General features: G+C 41.5%; 2 protein-coding genes across 4 annotated transcripts in view; both read left to right on the top strand.

The window, feature by feature from the left end:
• Positions 1–23,233, top strand: part of LOC308089674 (parvalbumin beta-like) — a 238,267-nt gene that overhangs the window by 136,624 nt on the left and 78,410 nt on the right. The window lies entirely within an intron of this gene.
• The window catches only part of klhl13 (kelch-like family member 13), a 111,541-nt gene that overhangs the window by 69,545 nt on the left and 18,763 nt on the right, over positions 1–23,233 (top strand). For all 3 annotated transcript variants that reach the window (XM_080435419.1, XM_080435421.1, XM_080435420.1), the window contains 3 exons: positions 6,250–6,446; positions 8,573–9,371; positions 23,079–23,192. In XM_080435419.1, the coding sequence (XP_080291545.1) occupies positions 6,250–6,446; positions 8,573–9,371; positions 23,079–23,192 (1,110 nt within the window). The remainder of the gene's footprint in view (positions 1–6,249; positions 6,447–8,572; positions 9,372–23,078; positions 23,193–23,233) is intronic.

Here is a 23,233-nt window from a genome sequence, read left to right as displayed (position 1 = left end):
TCGCCGCCTTGTGAGCTTGTAGATCTGCTATTTTTTATTATGACGTTTTATTGAATACTTTATTTACAAAAGACATTAATGAAACCAAATGGACCCATGTAAGCCAGTAGTGAAAAGGGCAAACTTGCAGTTATGCATTACAACTCAAGCCCTGTTTCAAACAGTGAAATCAAAAGACAAGTTGTGAGCTTCACTTTCATAAAGGGTTAGGGTTACATTGCAGTATTGATACTTTTACTTAAGTAAAACATTACAGTACTTTTTCCACCACTGTTGATGTTTTTAACATGACTGCCCTTAGGCTACCTGTATTCAATGGACTCACTTAGTTTATTGTGATAATAGTTTATTTCTTTCATACATAAATGAATACTAACTGGTCACCACCGGTCTTTTGTCCAGGAACAATGCATACAACACTATCAACCAGTCCTCCTGGGTGTGTGTGTGTGTGTGTGTGTGTGTGTGTGTGTCTTCATTTTTGTTGTTCATACATTTCTAAGTGAAACACTGTAGTTTTGACTTGGGTAAGGGTAGGCTACATTATGAAGTAACTATATCAGCTGGTGAAAATAGCAGATCTGTGAGATTGTAGATCAATTATTTTCACTATTATTGATATTGTACACACCACACACACACACACACACACACACACACACACACACACACACACACACACACACACACACACACACACTTTATATTGGTAGCCAACCAATGAACCTCTGTAGAGTTATTGTTGTTGCATTGGAATGGCTGAGATTTTATTTTAATGACAACTTTTACATTTTGTGCTGCAGATTGGGGCAAAAAAAAGCCTGCCGCAAGCGGGTATATTATGACTTTGTCATTTCTTGTTTTACTTTGTAAAAAACTCTGCCACTGGGACAACATAATATAGAAATAATTCTGGCAATTCTGGCACTCAATTGTACTACCTATGAGTATGTAAAAGAACAGAAATTAATAAAAAAAACGTTTAAAAAAATAATAATATGGCACTCAATGAGTTAAACAAGGAGTGGATGGAGCTGCAAATCTTCAGATAATGATATCTTGGGTTCTGAACATTTTTTTCCCAAAAAAAACATGTGAAACACGTGATTGGGGGCGGGGGTGATAAGGGGCGGCCATAGCTGAGTGGTTAGTGAGCCCGCCTAGGGAACCAGAGGCCCTGGTTGCCCCAGGTTCGATTCCAGGCTATCCCAGCATATGCGCCGATGATATGAAATTTGTCCCTGAGCAAGACTCTTAACCCCAATTGCTCACAGGTTCTCATTGGAAACAAGACCGCAAGGACTTTCATGAACGACCTGTTAAAAGGAATTATCCTTATCCTTATTGGCACGTTGCACCATAGTGGTAAAACATGTGAAACACGTGAATAGCGCTCAACGAGTTAAGGTGGTTTTAATTCAAAAAAAGTTACATAAGGCAATTATAATGTATTAAGGCTTATTAGCCAGGGATCCTTTTAACATGTTCACACAGGTGCCTTCACTGGTCTGTAACACTAGCAGCTATAGTCTCACATGTTCACAGGTACCTTCACTATTTCTGAAAAAAATGTAAAAGTGGTGAAGTGTGTCTGTGGGTTTTATAAATATTGAACCAATGAAAAGTATTAACCCTTTAAGACCTGGAGAAGCATCTGTGTAATTTTTTGCCGCGCTATGAGCTTGTAGATCTGCTATTTTTGAAAAAACTTGTGGTCAAATCTTTGAATGTATATATTTGTAACTCAAATATTTGCTTCTGGGGGGTCCCTTGAACAACATATTTTGAGATGGGGGTCCGCCGCCAAATACAAATAATTTTGGGGGTCCTTGACATGAAAAAGTTTGAGCACCACTGATATAGAAATATACGTTTTTCAGACAACTTATGGGATTTAGAAGACTTTTGTAGAATCGGCTCCAGGTCTTAATGGGTTAACAGGAGCTTTGTGACTAAATAGCTACATTGGCTCCATTGGAACACGGGTTCTTTTTTTCCTCCTTTTTTTTCCTTCCATTTCGTGACAAGTAACAAACAGTGTTGGTAGATGATGAGGTTTATACCATATCACCCCGAGGTGTGTGGAATGCTCATGCAGGCATCGCTGGCTGTGACCGCCGTGTTAACAGAGCCGACGCCAAACGGGTGGGAGGGGAACGAGCTGCTCGCCGGATGAAAACAAAGTGTGGAGGTGGTTGAGTGCTGCTGGGTGCCCGGGGAACAGCTGTCTCTGTGCGGCTCCAAGGAAGGAGGACTGCCATTTGGGATCAGCTTCTTTAATTCAGTGTTTCTTAAAGGGATAATTCACTATAAAAAAATCATTTTATCGTTTACTCAGTTTTTAAGTGGCTTGATTCAGAATTTAGATATTTGATATTGATTTTATCAGACAATATCAAACTCCATTTTAACCATGTTAGATTCATCGAAAACACTGTCCTTGATTCTGATGATTCATTTTTCCCTCCTAATACGTGAGGGGGCCGTGTTTTTTTCGATGAATCTTTTCATTTATTTGTATGGAAAATGAGAAATTAAATACAATACTAAAATGAAATAAAAAAATGAAAAATGTAATCGAAAAAACATGGCCCCCTCACATATTAGGCGGGCAGTATGAGTTAGCCTGGTAAAGCCCCTCCCTCCGGAAAATCTCATTTCCATTTGATTTCAGGAGTGAGTCTGGCCTGAAGGCTTATCTGGGCGTTTCTTGCCCGTTCACCAAATGGACTCACCTATCAGCGTCCTTAGCCTGGTAAAGCCCCTCCTCGATCATCGTTCTGTGATTGACAGCGAAAGTTGGCCAATCAGGTGGCGAGTTCGAGTGAACCCGAATGGATCCGAGTGCAGCCGACCAAAATGGAACGGCAGCCATTGTTTTCTGTGCGTTGTTTTTACTTTTGGTTTTAAAACTTCAAAACGCTCTCAAACTTCTTTTTTGAGGCACGGAATTGACTTTTAACACCTAATCTGCCAGAATTATTTCAGATTTTTTGCAGTAGACTGCCAGAGATTTTTCAATTAAAAAACAAAAGTACTCAGGAGCCGAGATACAGAATTTTTAAGTTTTAAGTTAACAAGGAAGTGGATGGGAGTCTAAATCTTCGAAAAATCATATCTCCTTGGTCTTTGGGTTTTTTTTTTTTTTTTTTTAGAACGCAGATCTGCGTCTTTGGCAGCCAGGCGAGGGATTAAATAGAACGCAGATCTGCGTCTTTGGCAGCCAATGTGTTAAGATATCGTTTGCATAGAATTTCGTTGTTTAACTTCATATATGTGGTCAATTAATCATGACGGAGCCTATTTAAAAATTCAGAGAACCGGCAGGGGCGGGCAGTGACACGCATGTATCCGAATAAGGCAACCTATTTTGGGCATGGCCGTCTCAAAAGTCCCGTTGCGTCACATTAGTCTGGAGGTGGTAAAATGCACTGCTGATTGGCTGAAGGGGAACACTGCTGATTGGCTGAAGGGGTTGTCAGTCAACAGTATTATTCCCGCCCAACTCCAGCCCACAGCCAAAATCACACACAGGTTCTCATGCCAGACTCCTTCATCAAATGGAAATGACATTTTCCGGAAGGAGGGGCTTTACCAGGCTAAATATGAGTCACCAGAACCAAGGACGGTGTTTTCAATGAATCTATCATGGTTAAAATGGAGTTTGAAGTTACAATTGGTTTGGGAAGGGGGCGTGTCTGATAAAATTATTAAATTATATATTAAATATCTAAATACTGAATCGAGCCACTTGAAAACTGTCCGGGGTGTTTTGAAAGTGAAATATCCCTTTAACCCATAAGACAGTACTCTACAAATGCCTTCTAAATCAGTGCTTCTCAAACATCTTTGTGCCACATTGAGATACATTTGGCCGCAGACCCCCATTATGAAAATGTTTTGTTCCAGGGACCCCCAGAAGAGAAGATTCGTGTTATTTAGTTTTTTAACATTATTCAACATTTTTCAAACACTTTAAGGATTTTTCAAAAATGTTCAGAAATAGCAGATGTACAAGCTATCTGCCATTTGTGTTTTTTTTTTATCACGATAAACGATTATCGTCCCATTTCTAGTTATAAGCTTGTAGATCGGCTAGTTTTTGCTACTTGTGTGTTATACTGTCATACGTCCAAGTAAGATATAAGTAAAGGGCATGAATTCATGAAAAAAATAACCAAAACAACAGAGATACAAGATTACTGGTGCAATCTTTTGGATTTGACTGTGACTAATCCCAGTGTATCTCGATATATTTGATACATTTATTTAAATCAGTGAATGTGCACCCTCTTGTTCTTTCCGTTTAATAAGTTAGCCAGTGTCTACAGCCTCCCAGCACTGCCTTTTAAAAGTACATTGTGTCTTTTATTATTCATGAAAAGGTCCAATGCTTGAAAACCATTATCCAAGTTAAATCTTTGGTGTAGAGAGCGTTCCTCAACAGCCTCCATCCCTCCAGTGCCATATTAAAGACCAGTCGGAGATGACTAAAGTCGGGCCTTTTTTCAATAATTCATGAAAGTTCAGTCATGCATACATACATACTACGCTCATAGTAATTCTGTTTTTTTTAATACATATCCTGGTTGTCAGTGGTGGAAAAAGTACTCCCATTTTGTACTTTTACGGACCGACAGTGTGGAATAAACTCCCATTACACTTAAGACAGGCAGCCTCTGTCGATAGCTTTAAAGCACAGCTCAAGACCTATTACTTCACTCTTGCTTTTAGCTGATTCTTTGGTTGATTTTTAATTCCTCACTGTATTCCCTATTTTAATGTTGTTTTATGCCTTTGCTTTTGTTTTGTGTGAGTGGAAGAGAGAGTCACGGTAGTTAAAAGACAAGAGTCTGATAACTCCATCCGGAGGATTTAGTGAATTATCCTCTGGGGCACGTCGACACGTGGTGGACCCTCCAGGGCAGATCCTTTTGTCTATGTTTAGTCTATATATCTTGTATAACCCCGATATCATTCTCAGGGGTGTACGGTGTGTGGTTTGGATGTGATAAGTTAGCAGATCCCCTGGGCTAGTCCACACGTGGTAAACATGGTGAAAATATATTACTAAGGTGTAATATTGACAATTGTGTGAAGATATATTACTAAGGTACACATGTAATATTGGCAATTGTGTGAAGTGTGGATATTTCTTTAGCTGTGTTGTAGAGGACAGTGGCCACTACATTTAAGTTATATCCATTTGTGTTGTAGTTGTGTCTACATTCTAGTTGTGTTGTAGTGGCGAGGGCCACTGCATTTTATTATCTGCAATTGTATACTGAGAACGAGCCTTTGCTTTTATTTTATTTTATTTTATTTTTGTTTGCTTTATTGTTAAATTGGTTCTAACTGTAATTGTATTCTTGCTCTGTAAAGCACTTTGAGCTGCATTTCATGTCATGAAAGGTGCTATACAAATAAAGTTTATTATTATTATTATTTTTAAGTGAAAGTATCAATACTGCAATTTAGAAATACTCTATTACAAGTAAAATTCGGAATTCAAAATTTACTTCGAGTAAAAGTACAAAAGTATTGGTATCAAAATGTACTTAAAGTACTAAAAGTAGAAAGAAAGTACTCATTATGCAGAGTGTCCCATTTCACAACTTTTCAATTGTATAAAATGTACAAATCTTTTTGAAAATAGCAGATCTACAAGCTCACAATGAGCTTGTAGATCTGCTATTTTCAAATGGCCGAAATGTATATATATATGGTTGAAGTGGTTAATGTATGTTTTGTAATAATAATCAAAATCTACAAAGTAACTAGTAACTAAAGTTTTCAGATAATTGTAGTGGAGTAAAAGTACATTATTTGCCTCTGAGATGTAGTGGAGTAAAAGTATTGGAAATTGGAAATACTCCAGTAAAGTAAAAAAAATACCTCAACAATTTTACTCAAGTACAGTAGTTGAGTAAATGTACTTAGTTACTTTCCACCACTGCGGATTGTTATGTAACACACTCATGAAGCATTATGGAACACTCTTGTAAAGGAAAGACAGACTCATTTATTTTAACTCTCCTTCCAAAATCCGTCTGAACGACTGAATAAAGATTAAATTTCCTCATAAAAAATGCCTTATTTTTATTCTGAGGCTTTGCACAGTAAAACATTTAGGCTAAAAAAAGGATTGCACAAAAAGAAGTCCTGGGTACTTGTTTGTTTCCATTGTAGTCCTACTCCTACTGTACGTATTCAATTCATCACCCTGTAAACTCTCCTCTGGTCCACCAGGTGGCATGAAGGAGCAGGACCTGATGTGCATCAAGCTGCATGGCGTGAACAGGATAGGACTGAAGAAGATCATAGACTTCATCTACACGGCCAAGCTGTCTCTGAACATGGAGAACCTGCAGGACACTCTGGAGGCCGCCAGCTTCCTACAGATACTCCCTGTGCTCGACTTCTGCAAAGTCTTTCTCATATCTGGGGTAAGATGAGTCCTACTAGGCCTGACCTCGATTTAGTCGATGATTCGACTAATCGATCGAGGGAATCTGATTCGACTCAGTCGAATCATGCATTACAAATTTGACTGAGAGATTAGGCCTAATTTGTCATATTGATTAACTAATAGTTTGCCAAAAAAATGATATCATGATTTATTGGGAGAAATCAAGCAAGTATATGTTAAATCAGAAATTAAGCACCCCCACAGCCCAAATGGAATGATCCTCTATTGCATAGTTTTTTGTTTTGTTGCATGATTCAACTGAGAGATTGGCAGTCGAATCAGACTGATGATTCAACTGCCAATCTCTCAGTGGAAAATTTTTTATTTATTTTTTTGCTGCATGATTCGACTGCCAGTCGGCAACTTTTGGCCAATCATATTCGACTATATAAAGATTTACGATTTACAGCAAAAACAGAAAATGTGCTAGTTTAGAGCCCTGAGGGACTCCTGCTTAACCAACTGTGGGGTTTAAAGGGATAGTTCACCCCCAAAATGACTTTTTTCCTATGGATTAGTCACCCCATGGAGACTTGAATTCATGGATATTTTTTAGTTTTTGTCGTATTCCTAAGACAATAATTTGATGACCGGCTGCTGTTCCAGTAGGAGACTCAAAGAGTCTCCTTTGTATCTCCTACCGGAACGGCTGCCTACCGGTCTGCTGGTCATCAAATTATTGACTTAAGAATGCAACAAAAACAAAGATATCCATGAATTCAAGTCTCCATGGGGTGACTAATTAATAGAAAAAAAGTCTGGTTTTGGGTGAACTAAGTGGTTAAGTCTATCCAAGATAATTAAAAACACAATAATATGGGTGTCATAATGTGCCTGGTATTTATTACAGGGTGCCATGCCCTAGGATAGGTGGTGTAGGAAAAATGTGGCACGGAATTTGAAATGGAATTCTCTGAATCTACTGCACGTTTAGACACAAATACTATGCTATGTTTATGTTGTGCTACCCTGACCTACACTAACCCTAACTAACCCTTATAATTAGGGCATGGCACACTGAAATAACAGCCTCATTATTGCACCGTGTGATCGCCGTACAGGCCTGGAAATGAGGTAGAATATTGTGGAAAGGTTTTGAAAATTCCTTGGTAAAAATGTGTGGGCACACATTCTATTAAATGCAGGACATTTTCTGCGTTGACAGTCCCCCCCCCCCCCCCCCCCCCTCCCCACATATCTCCAGAGCTATCCCACCGATACGCCTCAGACTTCGCCGTATGTATCGGCGAGAAGCAGAGGGAGCGATGTGCCCAATGGGAAGTCGTGGGATTGGCGGTTCTAATAATATAATAGTAGTTGGTCCTGATTCCTTTTGCCGTTGTACATTTGTACTGTGAAATTTGCATGAAATTTGTCCTCTGCACTCACCCATCCTATGAGGAGTCAGTCAGTGCTATTAAGACAGTGCACTGGGTGTTCGGGGTAGCTCAGTCTGTAGAGCACTTGCCTTTTGGAACGCAAGGTCATGGGTTCGCAGCCCTGTGTGCAATCTTGTGAGTCGAGCCCATTGGTCGAAACCGTTTTCGTTCGTTCATGTATCTGGCCCCAGCTGTGGCAAGCTGCACTTCCAGAGTCGGCCACCAGGAGAGCGTGTCGGTTCTGGGAGGCCTTGTGGTTACCGCACTGGCTGCGTACTCTGACAACAGGAACGATGGGTATGGTATAAGCCGACGGGCGTGCGTTAACCAATGGGGCATGTCTCCTAGCTCATTGGTTCTCAAAGTGGGGTCCGGGGACCCCCAGGGGTCCTTGGTGGGGTCCCAGGGGGTCCCCAGAAAAAATAGTTAATATAGCGTCACAATCACTTTAACCACTTTAGCCATATATTATACTTTTGCTATTCAAAAATAGCAGATATACAAGCTCACAGCGATCTGCTGTTTTTGAACATTTTAGAAAAATCGTGAAAGCGTTGAATTTTGAAATGGTGTACACAAATCTTCTCTTCTGTGGGTCCCTGGCACAAAACCTTTTCAGATGGGGGTCCGTTGCCAAATGTATATCAATTTGGGGGTCCTTGGCATGAAAAAGTTTTGAGAAGCTAGCTAATCTTACACACAGTCCTCATTCTTTCCTCCACAGGTCTCCCTGGACAACTGCGTGGAGGTGGGCCGCATCGCCAACACATACAACCTCACCGAGGTGGACAAGTACGTCAACAACTTCATCCTCAAGAACTTCCCCTCGCTGCTCGGCACGGGCGAATTCGTCAAGCTGCCGTTCGAGCGCCTCGCCTTCGTGCTGTCCAGCAACAGCCTGAAGCACTGCAGCGAGCTGGACCTGTTCAAGGCAGCGTGCCGCTGGCTGCGCTGCGAGGACGGTGGGCGCATGGACCACGCCGCCAAGCTCATGAAGAACATCCGCTTCCCGCTCATGAACCCCCAGGAGCTCATCAACCACGTGCAGACGGTGGACTTCATGCGCACGGACAACACGTGCGTCAACCTCCTCCTGGAGGCCTCCAACTACCAGATGATGCCCTACATGCAGCCCGTCATGCAGTCGGAGCGCACGGCCATCCGCTCGGACTCCGCCCACCTGGTGACGCTGGGCGGCGTGCTGCGGCAGCAGCTGGTGGTGAGCAAGGAACTGCGGCTGTTCGACGAGAAGGCGCACGAGTGGAAGGCGCTGGCGCCCATGGACGCGCCGCGCTACCAGCACGGCATCGCCGTCATCGGCAACTTCCTGTACGTGGTGGGCGGCCAGAGCAACTACGACACCAAGGGCAAGACGGCGGTGGACACGGTGTTCCGGTACGACCCGCGCTACAACAAGTGGATGCAGGTGGCGTGCCTCAACGAGAAGAGGACCTTCTTCCACCTCAGCGCGCTCAAGGGCCACCTGTACGCCGTGGGCGGGCGCAACGCCGCCGGAGAGCTGGGTGAGTCGGCCTTTGTTCGTTTTTGGACTCCTTCTCCTTTAAAAAAAAGGTTGGGGGGGAGATCCTTCTTTAATCCATTAAGACCATTAATCTGTCATTTTAGATTTCTTTGGCTATTAAAAAAATAGCAGATATACAAGCTCATAGCCCGGCACCAAGTGCCGCGCTATGAGCTTGTAAATCTGCTTCTCTTTTTTTTTTCAATCTTTGAATATATATATATTTTTAAAGCAAACATTTGTAACTCAAATCTTTGCTTCTGGTCGTCCCTGGAACAAAATATTTGACAAAGGTTTGCTTTAAAAATATATATATATTCAAGATTTGCACATTTTCACGATTGCAGATCTACAAGCGCACTCGGTGGCGCCCTATGAGCTTGTATATCTGCAATTTTTTTAATAGCCAAAGAAATCTTAAAATAACACAGACGCATTCCCAGTCTCAATATAGGTTAAAGGGGATAAGTGATATGTTTTTGTTAAAATATATATATATTAATATATTAAATATAATAATAATAATAATAATAATAATAATAATAATAATAATAATAATAATAATAATAACAAAGAAAAACTAGTTTTTAAGTTATAGCTCTATAATCTAATTAAAGAAATTTTCGCTTTTAAAAAATATATATATTCAAAGATTTTCACGATTTTTCAAAAATAGCAGATCTACAAGCTCATAGCGCGGCACTCGGTGCCGCGCTATGAGCTTGTACATCTGCTATTTTTGAATAGCCAAAGAAATCTTAAAATGACACACAGATGCGTTCCCGGTCTTAAGACCGTTTTTCTAATATTTTTTACATTTTGGACAAAATAGAACATTTTACGTCGAGGTGCCCAGATGTCCCTTGTGCCCAGCCTGTATCCATTTAAAAAGAGTACTGTTACCCTTTAGCCTAATTTTAGAAGATAAAAGGTACCATAAGGTGGCTTTTACTTATTTTGATATGTATTTGATGGGTAGTAGCTTAATCAGCCGTGACTGAGCAAAATTGTATAACATGTACTTTTTAATTAATTATTCATCTGTATTGTCTTTATTGTTAGATAGAACATGCCTAAAACAACCTAAAATCAAAATGATAAGGTAATTGCTAAATAAGTGCGATAATCCGATTAATCGTTAAAATAATCGACCGATACATCGATTATGGAATTAATCGTTAGTTGCAGCCTTAGCAAATACACCCGTCGAGTGCCATAAACGAAGATATACGTTTTTTCAATTATTATTATTATTTTTTTAATTCCACAAGGGGCGCTCTAACGCAACTTAGGAATCCTAGGACCCTTTAAAAAGGGAAGGGACGGATGTGACGTCATCCCCCAAAAAACGGAAGTGCGTCCGCCCCAATGATGGGATCTTGAGAAAAGGGTCCATATCTCCACATCTTTTTACAGTGGTCAAAACAAGCCATTTTTCGATGGCGGATCGCGGTAGAAATGCTTTTGTTCCAGTCGTGAGACGGGACCCGTGTAGCCTGGTAAACACCCCCTCCCTCCGGAAATCTCATGCATTGCATTGCATTTGGTTTCAGGAAGGAGGGTCTGGGATTGCTCACAGAGTAAAGCTGCCCGAACCGCTGCGCATACGAACCAATCAGCGGCTGCTAGGGGCGGGATCATCCAATCACCTGCCTAGTAGCTTGAAAAAATGAAACTCCGTCTGTCATCGATTCTGCGCCCGAAGTCTCAGATGCAAGTACGCTGTGAAACAAAATGTGTGTCGCAAGCTTCTTCCATTTGACGGAGTGAGGTTAGGACCCGTGGCCATCGCCCAGAGACCCTTTGTTTACATCCGGGTCCTCGTTGTGGCTTCTGCAGCTCTAAAAAGATCGCCAATAAAGTAAAAAAAACGCTGACACTGGATGTACCCCGTTTTAAAAAACCTCTGGCACTCAATGTGTTAACACATTCCCTGCCAATCACGTAGATCTATATACGTTAATGCGAATACAACCGTTCACTGCCAATCAAGTAGACCTACTTGTTTTTTATCAAATTTGTTGGCAACAAATGTAGTAATCGATTCGTTGTTGCAGCCTTAGTATTTGCAAAAACAGGAATCTTCGTTTTTGGCACCCAATGTGTTAAAGGGTTAAGTAAGTTCATTCGCCAGGCTTTTCTCCCTGTGAGAAAAGGTTGGTTGGCTAATGTATATCGCGTCTTGGATGCCGGCATTTTAATTGAGACGATAAACTGTGGTCAAGCGAGAAGATTGACCGCTGGAAGCGGTACACAGCTAGGCATAAGCAAGGCCCCATTATTTATGATTTACGGATTACTTTGTGAATTTGTATTCATGGAAAAACGTAAACAACTATTTCAACCCTCAGCACACAGTATGGTAAACAAGAGGCTCTGCTTCAGCTAGATAGCAGCACTCTGCGAACCCATTAAAACACAGGGAACGCATCTGTGTAAACCACTTAAACACATTATTTAATACTTTTAGGCTATTCTAAAATAGCAGATCTACAAGCTCATAGCGCGGCACTCGGTGCCGCGCTATGAGCTTGCAGCTGCTATAGCTGCTATTTTGGGGGAAATCGTGAAGATTTGTGCAAATCTCGAATATACTTTTTTTTTTTTTAAAGCAAACCTTTTTAACTCAAATCTTTTCTTTTGGGGGCGGTCCCTGGAACAAAATCTTTCAGATGGGGGTCCATGGCCAAATAGATATGACTGTGATATATAAGACCGTGAAAGCACTGCACACAAAATGAAGTGGAAACCGAGCTACACTTCCTAACCGTCCATTGTACCAAGACATCAGAGACACATACTTCCCACAGATTACAACCACACACGGAGATTTTGAAAACATGACCAATGACAAAAAACTCCCATATCTGCTGGGCGAAGTACAACAATGTGCAAACACAGCAGCAAGATTCGTGAGTTGCTGTGATAGGAAAAGGATATCAAACGGAACACAACCACCCTAAAGACTAATCATTGGGTATATTCCGGCACTATAACTGCACCCAGTGATCTTGGTACATAGAAATTGATCTATTGAAGATTCTGACTTTCAAATGTACATATTTTTTGTTTTGATTGTATTACTGTATTGTTGTATTATGCTTTCTGCTTTGGCAATGTAAACGTATGTTTTCTCATGCCAATAAAGCCCTTTGAATTGAAAGCATCTGTCATTTCAGATATTAATCACTTTAACCATTATCTTATACTTTGGCTATTTATTTTTTTAATCGTCCTTTTTACGTGTGTTGCTATAATATCAGTGAACCCCCAAAATGATATGTATTTGGCCGCCGACCCCCATCTCAAAATATGTTGTAATAGGGACCCCCAGAAGCAGAGATTTTAGTCAAAAACGTGCCCTTTAAAAAAAAACCGGTATATTCAAATATTTTCACAAATGTTCGAGATTTGTTTTAAATAGCAGATCTACACGCTTGCCATGAGCTTGTATATCTGCTTTTTTTTAATAGCCAAAGTATAAAATAGGACTAACATCTAAAATGACACGGATGTGTTCCCTGAATTGAGTGGTTTAAATTGTTAGAAATCAAATGTAACTGTTAGAAATTTTCTCTCCATAGTCTCCAGTGCATTTCTACTGTACTGTACGGTCCCTTCAACACCTCTTCTTCTCCATGTTATATAAATATAACTCAGTGAGACTGAAGGTGTGAAATGCAGTGACGAAGGCTCTGCCTGCATAAATTATCATGTATCCCCACATCTATACAGTATACTCTGCCATTTAACCCTTTAAGACCGGGGAAGCATCTGTGTCATTTTTTTTATTTATTTGGCTATTCAAAAATAGCAGATCTACAAGCTCGTTTTTTGCTCCTGGGGGTCCCTGGAACTAAATATTTTGAGATGGGGGTCCGAGGCCACCTACATATAATTGTGGGGGTCCTTGACATGAAAAGGTTTGGAACCACTGACACTATATAGCAACATACGTTTTTTTTTTTAGGATTTAGAAGACATTTGTAGAATCCCCCAAAAGCAAAGATTTGAGTTACAAATGTTCTTTTTAAAAAATAGATATTCAAAGATTTTCATGGTTTTTCCATAAATAGCAGAAGCACAAGCTCATATATACAAGCTCATAAAATAAAATAGCTCATAAAATAGCAGATCTACAAGCTCATAGCGCGGCACCGAGTGCCACGCTATGAGCTTGTAGATCTGCTATTTTTGAATAGCAAAAGAAATTGTGCGTTCCCGGTCTTAAAGGGTTAACTCATTCAATCCGGGAACGGAACAGCATACTGTGTCATTTTAGATTGTTTTGTGCTATAACCATTATGTTATAATTTTGGCTATTCAAATTTAGTTTTTAAATCGTGAAAATATGTGCAAATCTTTGAATATGTATCTTTGCTAACTCAAATCTTTGCTTCTGGGGATTCTAATGTCTTCTAAATCCTGACAGATTTTTTTTACTTATGTTGCTATAATATCAGTGGTTCTCAAACCTTTTCCATGTCAAGGACCCCCAAAATGATGATATATTTGGCCAGTGGACCCCCATATCAAAATATTTTGTTCCAGGGACCCCCCACCAGAAGCAAAGATTCGAGTTAAAAATGTATATATATATTCAAAGATTTGCAGGTTTTGCACACATTTTCACGAAATAAATTAAAACAAGATTTAAGTAAATTATTGACAGTGGGCACCTGCTCTCCCAGCGTCTCGCTCGGAAGCGGCCCGAACCCGAACGGAACCCCAAGCCTTGAGTTAAATGGATATATATTTATTTTGTAGCATTCCTGAGACAATAATTTGATAAGTCGCTCTGGATTAAGAGCGTCTGCTAAATGCCTAAACTGTAAACTGATCACTCAATGGGAGACTCAGTAGGCTACTGGAGACTCCTCCGGTCATCAAATGATTGGCTCAGGAATACGACAAAAACCTCCCTGATTTCAATGCTTCATGGGGTGTGTAATTGATAGTCCTTTTTTAGGTGAACTACTCCTTTAATGTGTCACAGCAGACATTTGCCCAGTGTAAATGATTGATTGATTGATTGATCGACTGATTGATATTGGACAAAATATAATTTATACCCACGATAGACAAAGTATAATGAAACACTGTAAATGGCTCATTTTCTTATTGGTTAACGATTATTTCATGAGTTTCAAGTAACGATCATGCAAAAAATCTAAACATTAGCAAAATGAGCAACTCAAATGGAACAAACGGACGCATACATGTAAGATTGGTTCCATGTGTACACTCTCAGAGTCACACACATTTGAATTATTTTATTTGGATCTGCACAAAAAGCGCAATACATGATAGATCCAAACATTGATCAGAAGAAGGTCACATTATACGGGCAAACCAGATACAACTGCTGCACATGCTTAACACACAGAGGAAAAAAGATAACAAATTGATGACATACTATATACAGAAATTCAACAGTTTTTTTTTTTTTTTTTTTTTTGGCCACTCAAGGGTAAATGAAACATCGCCTTCTCCAGATAGACAGACTGCCCATAATAGCTGAGACAGAACAGTATTTAGCCAACTTTTTTGCATTTGTCTTTTGCAATCCTCCTAATTGCATGCCACGGAGCACAAGTTTGTGGACGTTGCCCAGACTCCCAAACACAAGGACAATAAGTTGACAGTTATATCCCAAGGCCATAATACGTTCCACCAAAGTCTGATATTTCATACGTTTGGATGTAAAACAAATGTCCATATACAAATCAAATGGGCAGCCTATTTCGAAGATAGTAACGTTTTTTCTCATTTCATTAATGAACACAATATGTGGGGTATTTGGAATATCTTGCTGTGAATTGACATTGAATTGAATTGTCATTGTGATCAAACCAGTCTAGTTTTACAGTGCTGTGTTTATACATTTTTGTTGTCCTTTCCTGTACTTCTCTGATTCTGTCTGAGACCAGATCCACCAGACGATCATGTCTGGCAATGTACAGTCCTTTATAGTGGCTGCAGCCATTTAAGATGTGTGCGACTGTCTCTTTGTCATGTGGTACTGGGTGTAGAATACAGTGTGGGTCATGTTCTGATGGATACCAGGTTGCCAAGTTAAACTTGGTCGGCAGCACTTGTAGACGTGCTTTAATGGTGAAGATTAGAATGTCCTCACCAATAGTGTTATTTGAGAGGACAGAATGGGACAGTGAGTGATTTGCAAAAGGAATAAAAGCCAGTTTTCCCTGTAGCTTCAGACTGGTCCAGTGCTGTGCACTGTGAGATCGATTCGCTCCCAGAATGGAGGCTCTCGCCGTCGCAGATTTGATTGACAGCTCAGCACCGTCCTGCTGGTAGATCGCGCGTGCATGGACGAGCGGATCTGTGACGATGCGGTTACTGATCGGAACAGCTGTTCCATCGGACGCCGCCCACTTCAGCTGTAATCCCGAACGATGGCACAAGTCGTTTAGGTCCATCCAATCGGACCGCACACCAAATCCTGCCGCTTTAATGTCCAATTTCCCATTTCCCTTCGTCCTGAATCCAAGGAATTGCGGCTCATTATCCATCGCGAGTGGTACTTTGCGTCGCTGCAGATGTTGAATGAGTGATTCACGGGCCATTTCCCTGACCGTAGGATCATCATTGTTGAGCATGTTGATAAGGTGGCTGGTTCTGGTTGCGGTGTAAACCCATTCTATATTCGGTACGCCCAAACCACCATCTCTGATGGGCTGAAAGAGGATGGAACGGGTGGAGTGGGTATTAAGTCTGAACCAGCCCCTCACCAGACGCACTGTCTTGTTGTTCAGTTCTGTAAGGGTGTTCTGTGGCAAATGGACATTTGAGAAAAGGTGTTGAAAAAGTGCCAATTCTCTGATGGCCTGCAATTTCATTCGGATGGGGAGGGGGGAGGAATCGATTAAATCCAGTCTGACAGAGTAGTCATCATACAGTTCTCGGACTTGTTCTTCCCAGTCACCTGCAACATTAAATTTATGTCCCAGGTACAGATATGTTTCATGTCTTGAATATACTCGGATGGGTTTTTGCATTAGTGTAAAGGATGGGGGCTTATCGGCTTTAGATGCATACCACCGATTACCACCGCTGCGCCTTTCATAGAAAGCAGCGCATTTGGTTTGTTTTGCCTCCAGCCTAGACCACAGCAGAAACTCCTCAGTGCGGGAGAGCATGGATAGAATAACGCTCTCTTGACGTGACGCGATCTGAACATCATCGGCATATCCTTGTACTGGGTTTGGAGATCTTATTCCATCAGGTGCGCACTGGCGCATCCATTTGAGCCAGTGGTTGATTGCAAGAATAAAGTTCTTCAGGGACATCCTGTTTTAATTCCGATACCAAGCTTAATTGGATCAGTCAGAGTATTCCCACATATAACTTGAATGTAGGATTTTTCATAGACATTTTTCACTATATCTGTATACAGCTGTGGCAATTGTATTTCATTGAGAGCATAAATCATAACATTATGAGGCAGTGTGCCGAATGCATCACGGAAATCTAAAAAAACTGAATAGAACTTTGCAGAGTCATGTTTAAAGTTGTCAATCCCTGTCTTCAGACTGAAAACATGTTCATTCATTCCTTGACGGGCAATATAAGCCTTTTGTTCAGATGAGAGAATACCAGTACCTGTGAGCCAGGGCAGAATGCGGGCCAATATGCACTTCATGAATACTTTATATATTGTCGGTAAAAGTGAAATGTCCCTCCACGTAGAAGGGTCGTCAGGAATATTGTCTTTTTTAGGGATTCTGTATATTAACTCTTTCACTGCCACACTTATTTCAGACTGTGTCGTCCCAGTGCCAGGAAAAAGGTGCATTTGTTTTTTAACATTGAAGTGAATGTAGCAGCAATTTTTTGGATAGCGTTATCTCCTAGTTCCTTTGAGATAACCCAAAAAAAAAAAAAAACCAAAAAATTCCACAAAAAAAATAATAATAATATTTTTTTCAATTTTTTTTTTTTTTATATTTCCGTCTTTCCGTCATTGGCCATGATAGCCATAGAGCCATCGGACGGGAATTCCCGTTTTTGGCAGTTAAAGAGTTAATGCACCTGCCCATGAGTCCGGGACTTTTCTATTCAACAGACAAGTGTCAAATATATTTACCAGGGTTTGAGATGACACCTGCCTAGTGGCTTTTAGGGTCTCATACGTGACCCCGTCAGCGCCACTAGCTTTATTATTTGGCAGGCTGTTGATCACTTCTTCCACCTCGCTGGCTGTAAAGTTACCGGTCTCTGGCATATACTCTGGGGGTTCGAATGCAAGCGTCTGTTGCCATGGTGCGTCACTTAAAGGGGCATGGTTGGGTTGTTTACATTTGGCAGAATAGTAATTCTGCACAAGGTCCACATTATTAACAGAGGGTGGGGGGTTTGGATATGTGCTGTTATTTAGTATGATCTCTATTGCTTTAGTTCTCCTATGTTGCCATAGATAAGCCAATTTATCTCTGCCCACCTGTCTCGGTCTCCTTTGATGTTCAGTGGGTCTCCCGAGCGCTGGTTGAATAGCGTCTCTCACAAAGCACAGTTGCGCCTCGATCCATTCCCCTAGGGAGTCCCGAGACCGTTCTTGTGGGAGGGTCGGACTAAAGAGCGGAAACTTCTTTAGTACTCGCAGTGTGTACTTCAGTAGCGGTAGTCCAAATGGTCTTCCGTTCTTATGGCGAGTGGTGAAAGTCCCGTTCTTGTAGTACAATCCATTAAGAATGCTGATGAGTTTAATCCATTTGGCAGGCGTTTCACCTGAGAAGGCAAAGTTTCGCCGCTCCTCCAGTCGCTTTGCATCCAGAGTTTTTCTGTAGTTTCTCTCCTCGTTTTGAAAGAGGATCCACTCCTCTGGTGTAAGTGGTCGGACATAGTCTGAAAACGTTGTCCAGGTGCTCTCTCTCCCCGCTGGATGTGTTGGCGTGGGGTCGAACACCTGCCACCTTTGTTGATATATTCTACCAGTTGGTAAAGCGGCTTTAAAGGCCAACTTTATCACCGCAATGAGGCACATTGCAAACAGCAATCTGGTAACATCCATATTAGTAACCTTTCTTCCCTGCATTGACGGCGGCAGTTACGACGGGTGTGTTTTAAGGTGTTATTAGTGCATTTTGGCTGGAGAACCGGTGTTTACTCCTGCCGCCATCTTGGACACACACACACACACACACACACACACACACACACACACACAGATATTTAGGTAAAATAACCACTGTAGGGGTTGCCAGAGTAGTTGGTAGTTGAAGGTCAGACACACCAACTTGGCCTACACGTGACGACATGTCTACGTCACACGTAGGCCTGCTAACGAATATAAGTGCTGACGCACACGGTAGGACCACGTTCTTGTACAGGTTGAAACTTATAATTGACTCTTGTGTGTGAAATGCTTTGTTGGACGGTGCACCTAAAAGGGCTTCCAGAGATACCGTATGATGCTGCTGTAGCAGTGAATCACAAAGTGTACTGCTTTAGAGGGGACTTCATCAAGTCCAGGCGTCAGACTGAAGTGCATGTGTTCAACACAGTGTCTTTATGCTGGAACAAGTTGCCCCCAGAGACACCTGAAAGAGCACAACGTCCCCTTGAGTTTTGCCCCATGCGCAGTAGCCGCACAGCTGTGCTGATAGACCATTTCATCTACCTCTGGGGGGGAGTTACTGCCACTGGGAACTATAGCAAGGCGCTTTATGCTTTTGATGTCGACGCCCACAGAATGCTCACACCAAGGGTTTCTGGGAATGTTCCAGAGGGGAGGCAGGGCCACTCAGCCTGTGTCTTGGGGAAGGTCATGTTTATCTATGGAGGAATGACCCAGCAAGGAAGGCGCCAGCGGGATGTATATTATAATGAAATCTACACGTTGGACACCACCTCAATGGTCTGGTCTTTAATTAACACCAGAGGAACTCCACCACTGGCTTCTTTACATCACTCTGCCACCATCATCGGGACCAAGATGTTTGTATTTGGGCGCTGGGGGGAATGGGTGGTATGGGGGGGCTACTACTTCAGTGTGTTTGACACAGAGACCAACTGCTGGCTGAAAACGCCTTCTACACTTCCAGAACAACGCTCCGGTCATTCAGCCTTTGCCTACAATGGAGAGCTGTACATATTTGGTGGCAAGGGCTATGACCAGGACTTAAATGATCTGTGGAAATTCAGTCCAGCGACCTTCACCTGGAAGAAGGTTCAGTCCAAAGGGAATGTTCCATGTTTAAGAACTTATCTCACAACATGGAGTCACATGGTATACTGTTGCATGGTGGGAGATTGCATCATCCTTTTTGGAGGATATAGATCATATGACACAGCCAATGATGACCTGTATGTCTTAGACTTGAGTCCTAGCCTGAAGACATTGTGCAAGCTGACAGTTATTCAGTACGATCTGGAGCAGTCTGAACTCCCACACAACATCAGGTGGGAACTGGCAACCATGACAACCAAGACAAGAAAAAACAGCCCACTAAAAAAGAGGGAAAAAGTTCAAAGTAAAAAAAAAAGAAGATAACAACTCCATATATGGAGTTCCATGCTGGTGTGGTTAAAATGATAGCCGACCACGCCAAATGGAGGCTATGGAGCCCAGAACTCCATCCAACACATTGGATATTAAACATAGTTTTTTATCCCCATGCCAGCGTAATTACCTTAAATCCACGATCTCTGAAACGCCGTGGAAGATACATTGTATGCAACAAAAAAAAAAGCTCCCGTGGGTTAGCAAAGGGATCTGTGTATTCAGAGGAGGAGGAACATTCCAACCGCGATCCGACATTTTGGGGCTACGGCCCGTTGAAAACGGGTGGTTTTCAATGGAAAAATAAAGAAACTGAGTTAGGTGTTTTTCAGAAAATCCCATCGTGGAAAAACTTTTTTTTTTTTTTTTGGAAAGAACGCATCAATGCGATCTTGGCAATCAATGTGTTACTCATTCACTGCCAGACTTATTTCTGGCTGCGTTTGCCCACTGCCATCGATTTTCTTACCTTTAAGTAATCACAGAATATGTATCTCCAGTATGATCGATCCCCTGATGGTTGCTAATCACGGAGGGTTTCACTGTGCTTCCACGAAAGAAAAAAAAAGTCATCGTGACTTCCCGTTCGTTTGTTATACTTCGTTGAAAATAGCTTTTCTCGCCAAAAATACATCGTAAAACACAGGAGCCGAGATACAGAATATTTCCCAAATACTTTAACCAGAAAGTGAATGGAGCAGTAAATCTTTGGATCACGTTATCTCCTGGTTCTCTGGGCAAAAAACAACAACCTCCAAAAGTCGTTTTAGTCGTCCTTGGCAGTCTGGGCCTTTGAAATAAAGTCGTCCTATGGCAGTGAATGAGTTAACACATGCACTGCCATTGACGTAGTACTACGTCAAAAAAAAAAAAATCACGATAGAGGGCGCTCTTCCGCAACCTATGAATGATCCCTTGACTGCGAGAGAAGGAAATGACCACCCCCCAGACAGCCTTTGTTTACATCCGTGTCGACATCGTTGCTTCCTTTGGCTCTCAGTGGATCGTCAAAATAAGGTAAAAAAAAATACGCTGGCAGTTTTGGATTAATTAATGAATGAATACCTGGCAGTGATTGTGTTAATAGCCTATAACTCAAACTGTCCTAAAGATCACAATTAACTAATTATGTGCCAAAGACGTGTACACGTCCAATTTTTTACTTTTTCCCAGGGCGCCAAAGACTTGCACACGTACAAAACTGTGTTTTCAGTGTTTACCACTAGTTGGCGGTCTTGCGCCTCCTATGAGCCACCATTTGAGGCTCTGAGGAGGAGAGTTCTAGAGATCATGTGATCGCAACATTTTATGCTCCATTTATAGAGGGAATACAATAAAATTAAAGTTTGAATAATGGAGATTACAAGCCTCCTGGTTCGGCCGACAGCAGCAACGGTTTATCAATTATGACACCTGGCTATGACTACGTACTAATTAAGAGTGTCTGTCTCTCTCTATATAAAGACATCCCAGCTCGCTCCTAACGTCACGTCTCCATGGCGACATACAGTCCTGGCAACAACCACCTAGCATGTCTGTCACAGCGGTGGCTTCTGTGGCTGACAGGTTGTCACCGCTCTGTGGAACAGAGAGGATGGTGGCGCCAGGCATTGTTGTGACAATGTATATGGATGAAACAAAACGGCACCACAAAGAGTGCATTTCTGCAGTTCCGGTAGGAGACGCAAAGGAGACTCTTTGTGTGTCCTACCGGAACCGCTGCGATTTTTTTTTAACTCATAAATGTTTGCTTCTGGAGCTCCCTGGCACAACATATTGAGATGGGGTTCGTAGCCAAAAACATATCAATTTGGGGGTACTTGACATGAAAACCTACAGATACTGATCACCAGATACCGCCTTATCACTCAAGACATTCTACATGACACAATCTTAACAGTTGCCAGAACTTTCCACATTGCCTTCAAGAAACGCTTGACTTCTCGAGGTATTTTATATATATATAGGTAAGAATGTGCTCTTTTTTTTACTGCACCTTCCAGGTTAAATAGATCTCTCCTGATGTCACAGCCGCTCCTCTGGGGGTTTGCTGTGAACTGTAAGCGTACAGCTTTGTCTCTGAGGAGCCTGTGAGCTCCACAGAGGTGCTGCTTTGTGTCAATGTTTACTTTGAGAACCTCTGCATGGACACTGCAGTGTGTGGAGCAGTGGTTCTCAACCAGTGGTCCGGGGACCACCAGTGGTCCTTACCAGGGGGTCCCCACTCCCCAGCTAAATTAGTTAACATAGCGTCACAATCATTTTAACCACTTAGCTTTGGCTATTCAAAAACAGCAGATATACAGGCACAGAGTGCTATGAACTTGTAGATCTGCTATTTTTAAAAGTTGAATATACATATATTTTTAAAGCGAACATTTTTTTACTTGAATCTTTGCTTCTGGGGGGTCCCTGGCACAAAAAGAAATCAGATGGGGGTCCGCGGCCAAATATATGTCAATTTAGGGGTCCTTGGCATGAAAAGGGTTGAGAACCACTGGTGTGGAGGAGAGGGACGAGGGATTTGTGCTCTGCTGTGTTTTAATCCATAAAGACCGGGAACACATCTGTGTCATTTTAGATTATAGCTACAACCATTTATTTTAATACTTTGGCTCTTCAAAATAGCAGATCTACAAGCTCGTAGATCTGCTTTTTTTTTTTTATCGTGGAAGATTTGTGCAAATCTGTGAATACATATATTTTTTTTTAAACAACATTTTTAACTCACATCTTTGCTTCTGGGGGGGTCCCTGGAACAACATATTTCGACGGGGATAGGTGGCTAAAAACATATCATTTTTGGGTGGTCCTTGACAAGAAAAAGTTTGAGCACCACTCATATAGCAACAACAGTTATTCAGAAATATGAAGACATTTGTTGAGCCATTTGACACTTTAGAAATGTTCGCTTTAAAAATATATACATTCAAAGATTTGCAAAAATGTTCAAGATTTTTTATTGAAGATCTACAAGCTCGTAGCACGGCACTAGGTGCCGCACTATGAGCTTGTAGATCTGCTATTTTTTTAATTTTCTCGTCTCTCACACACACAAACCTCTACAATGGCTCATTTGCAGCTGTTTTGTTCTGCCTAGAAGATTTTTTGTTGACTTACCTTCTACTAATACTTGTATTTTATTTTTTTCTCCTCCTTCCTGCTTTATGTCACCCCCCCCCAAAGCCACTGTGGAGTGCTACAACCCCAGGACGAACGAATGGACGTACGTTGCCAAAATGAATGAGCCACACTACGGCCACGCAGGGACAGTCTATGGAGGTTATATGTATATTTCAGGTGAGTAAAATGGTTGCATTTACTGTATATATTGCCTTTTA

The sequence above is a fragment of the Gymnoscopelus braueri genome (genome assembly GCF_963280865.1).
Source record: "Gymnoscopelus braueri genome assembly, chromosome: 8".
In the NCBI taxonomy this organism is placed as follows: domain Eukaryota; kingdom Metazoa; phylum Chordata; class Actinopteri; order Myctophiformes; family Myctophidae; genus Gymnoscopelus; species Gymnoscopelus braueri.
This window is presented reverse-complemented; position numbering and strand designations above follow the sequence as displayed.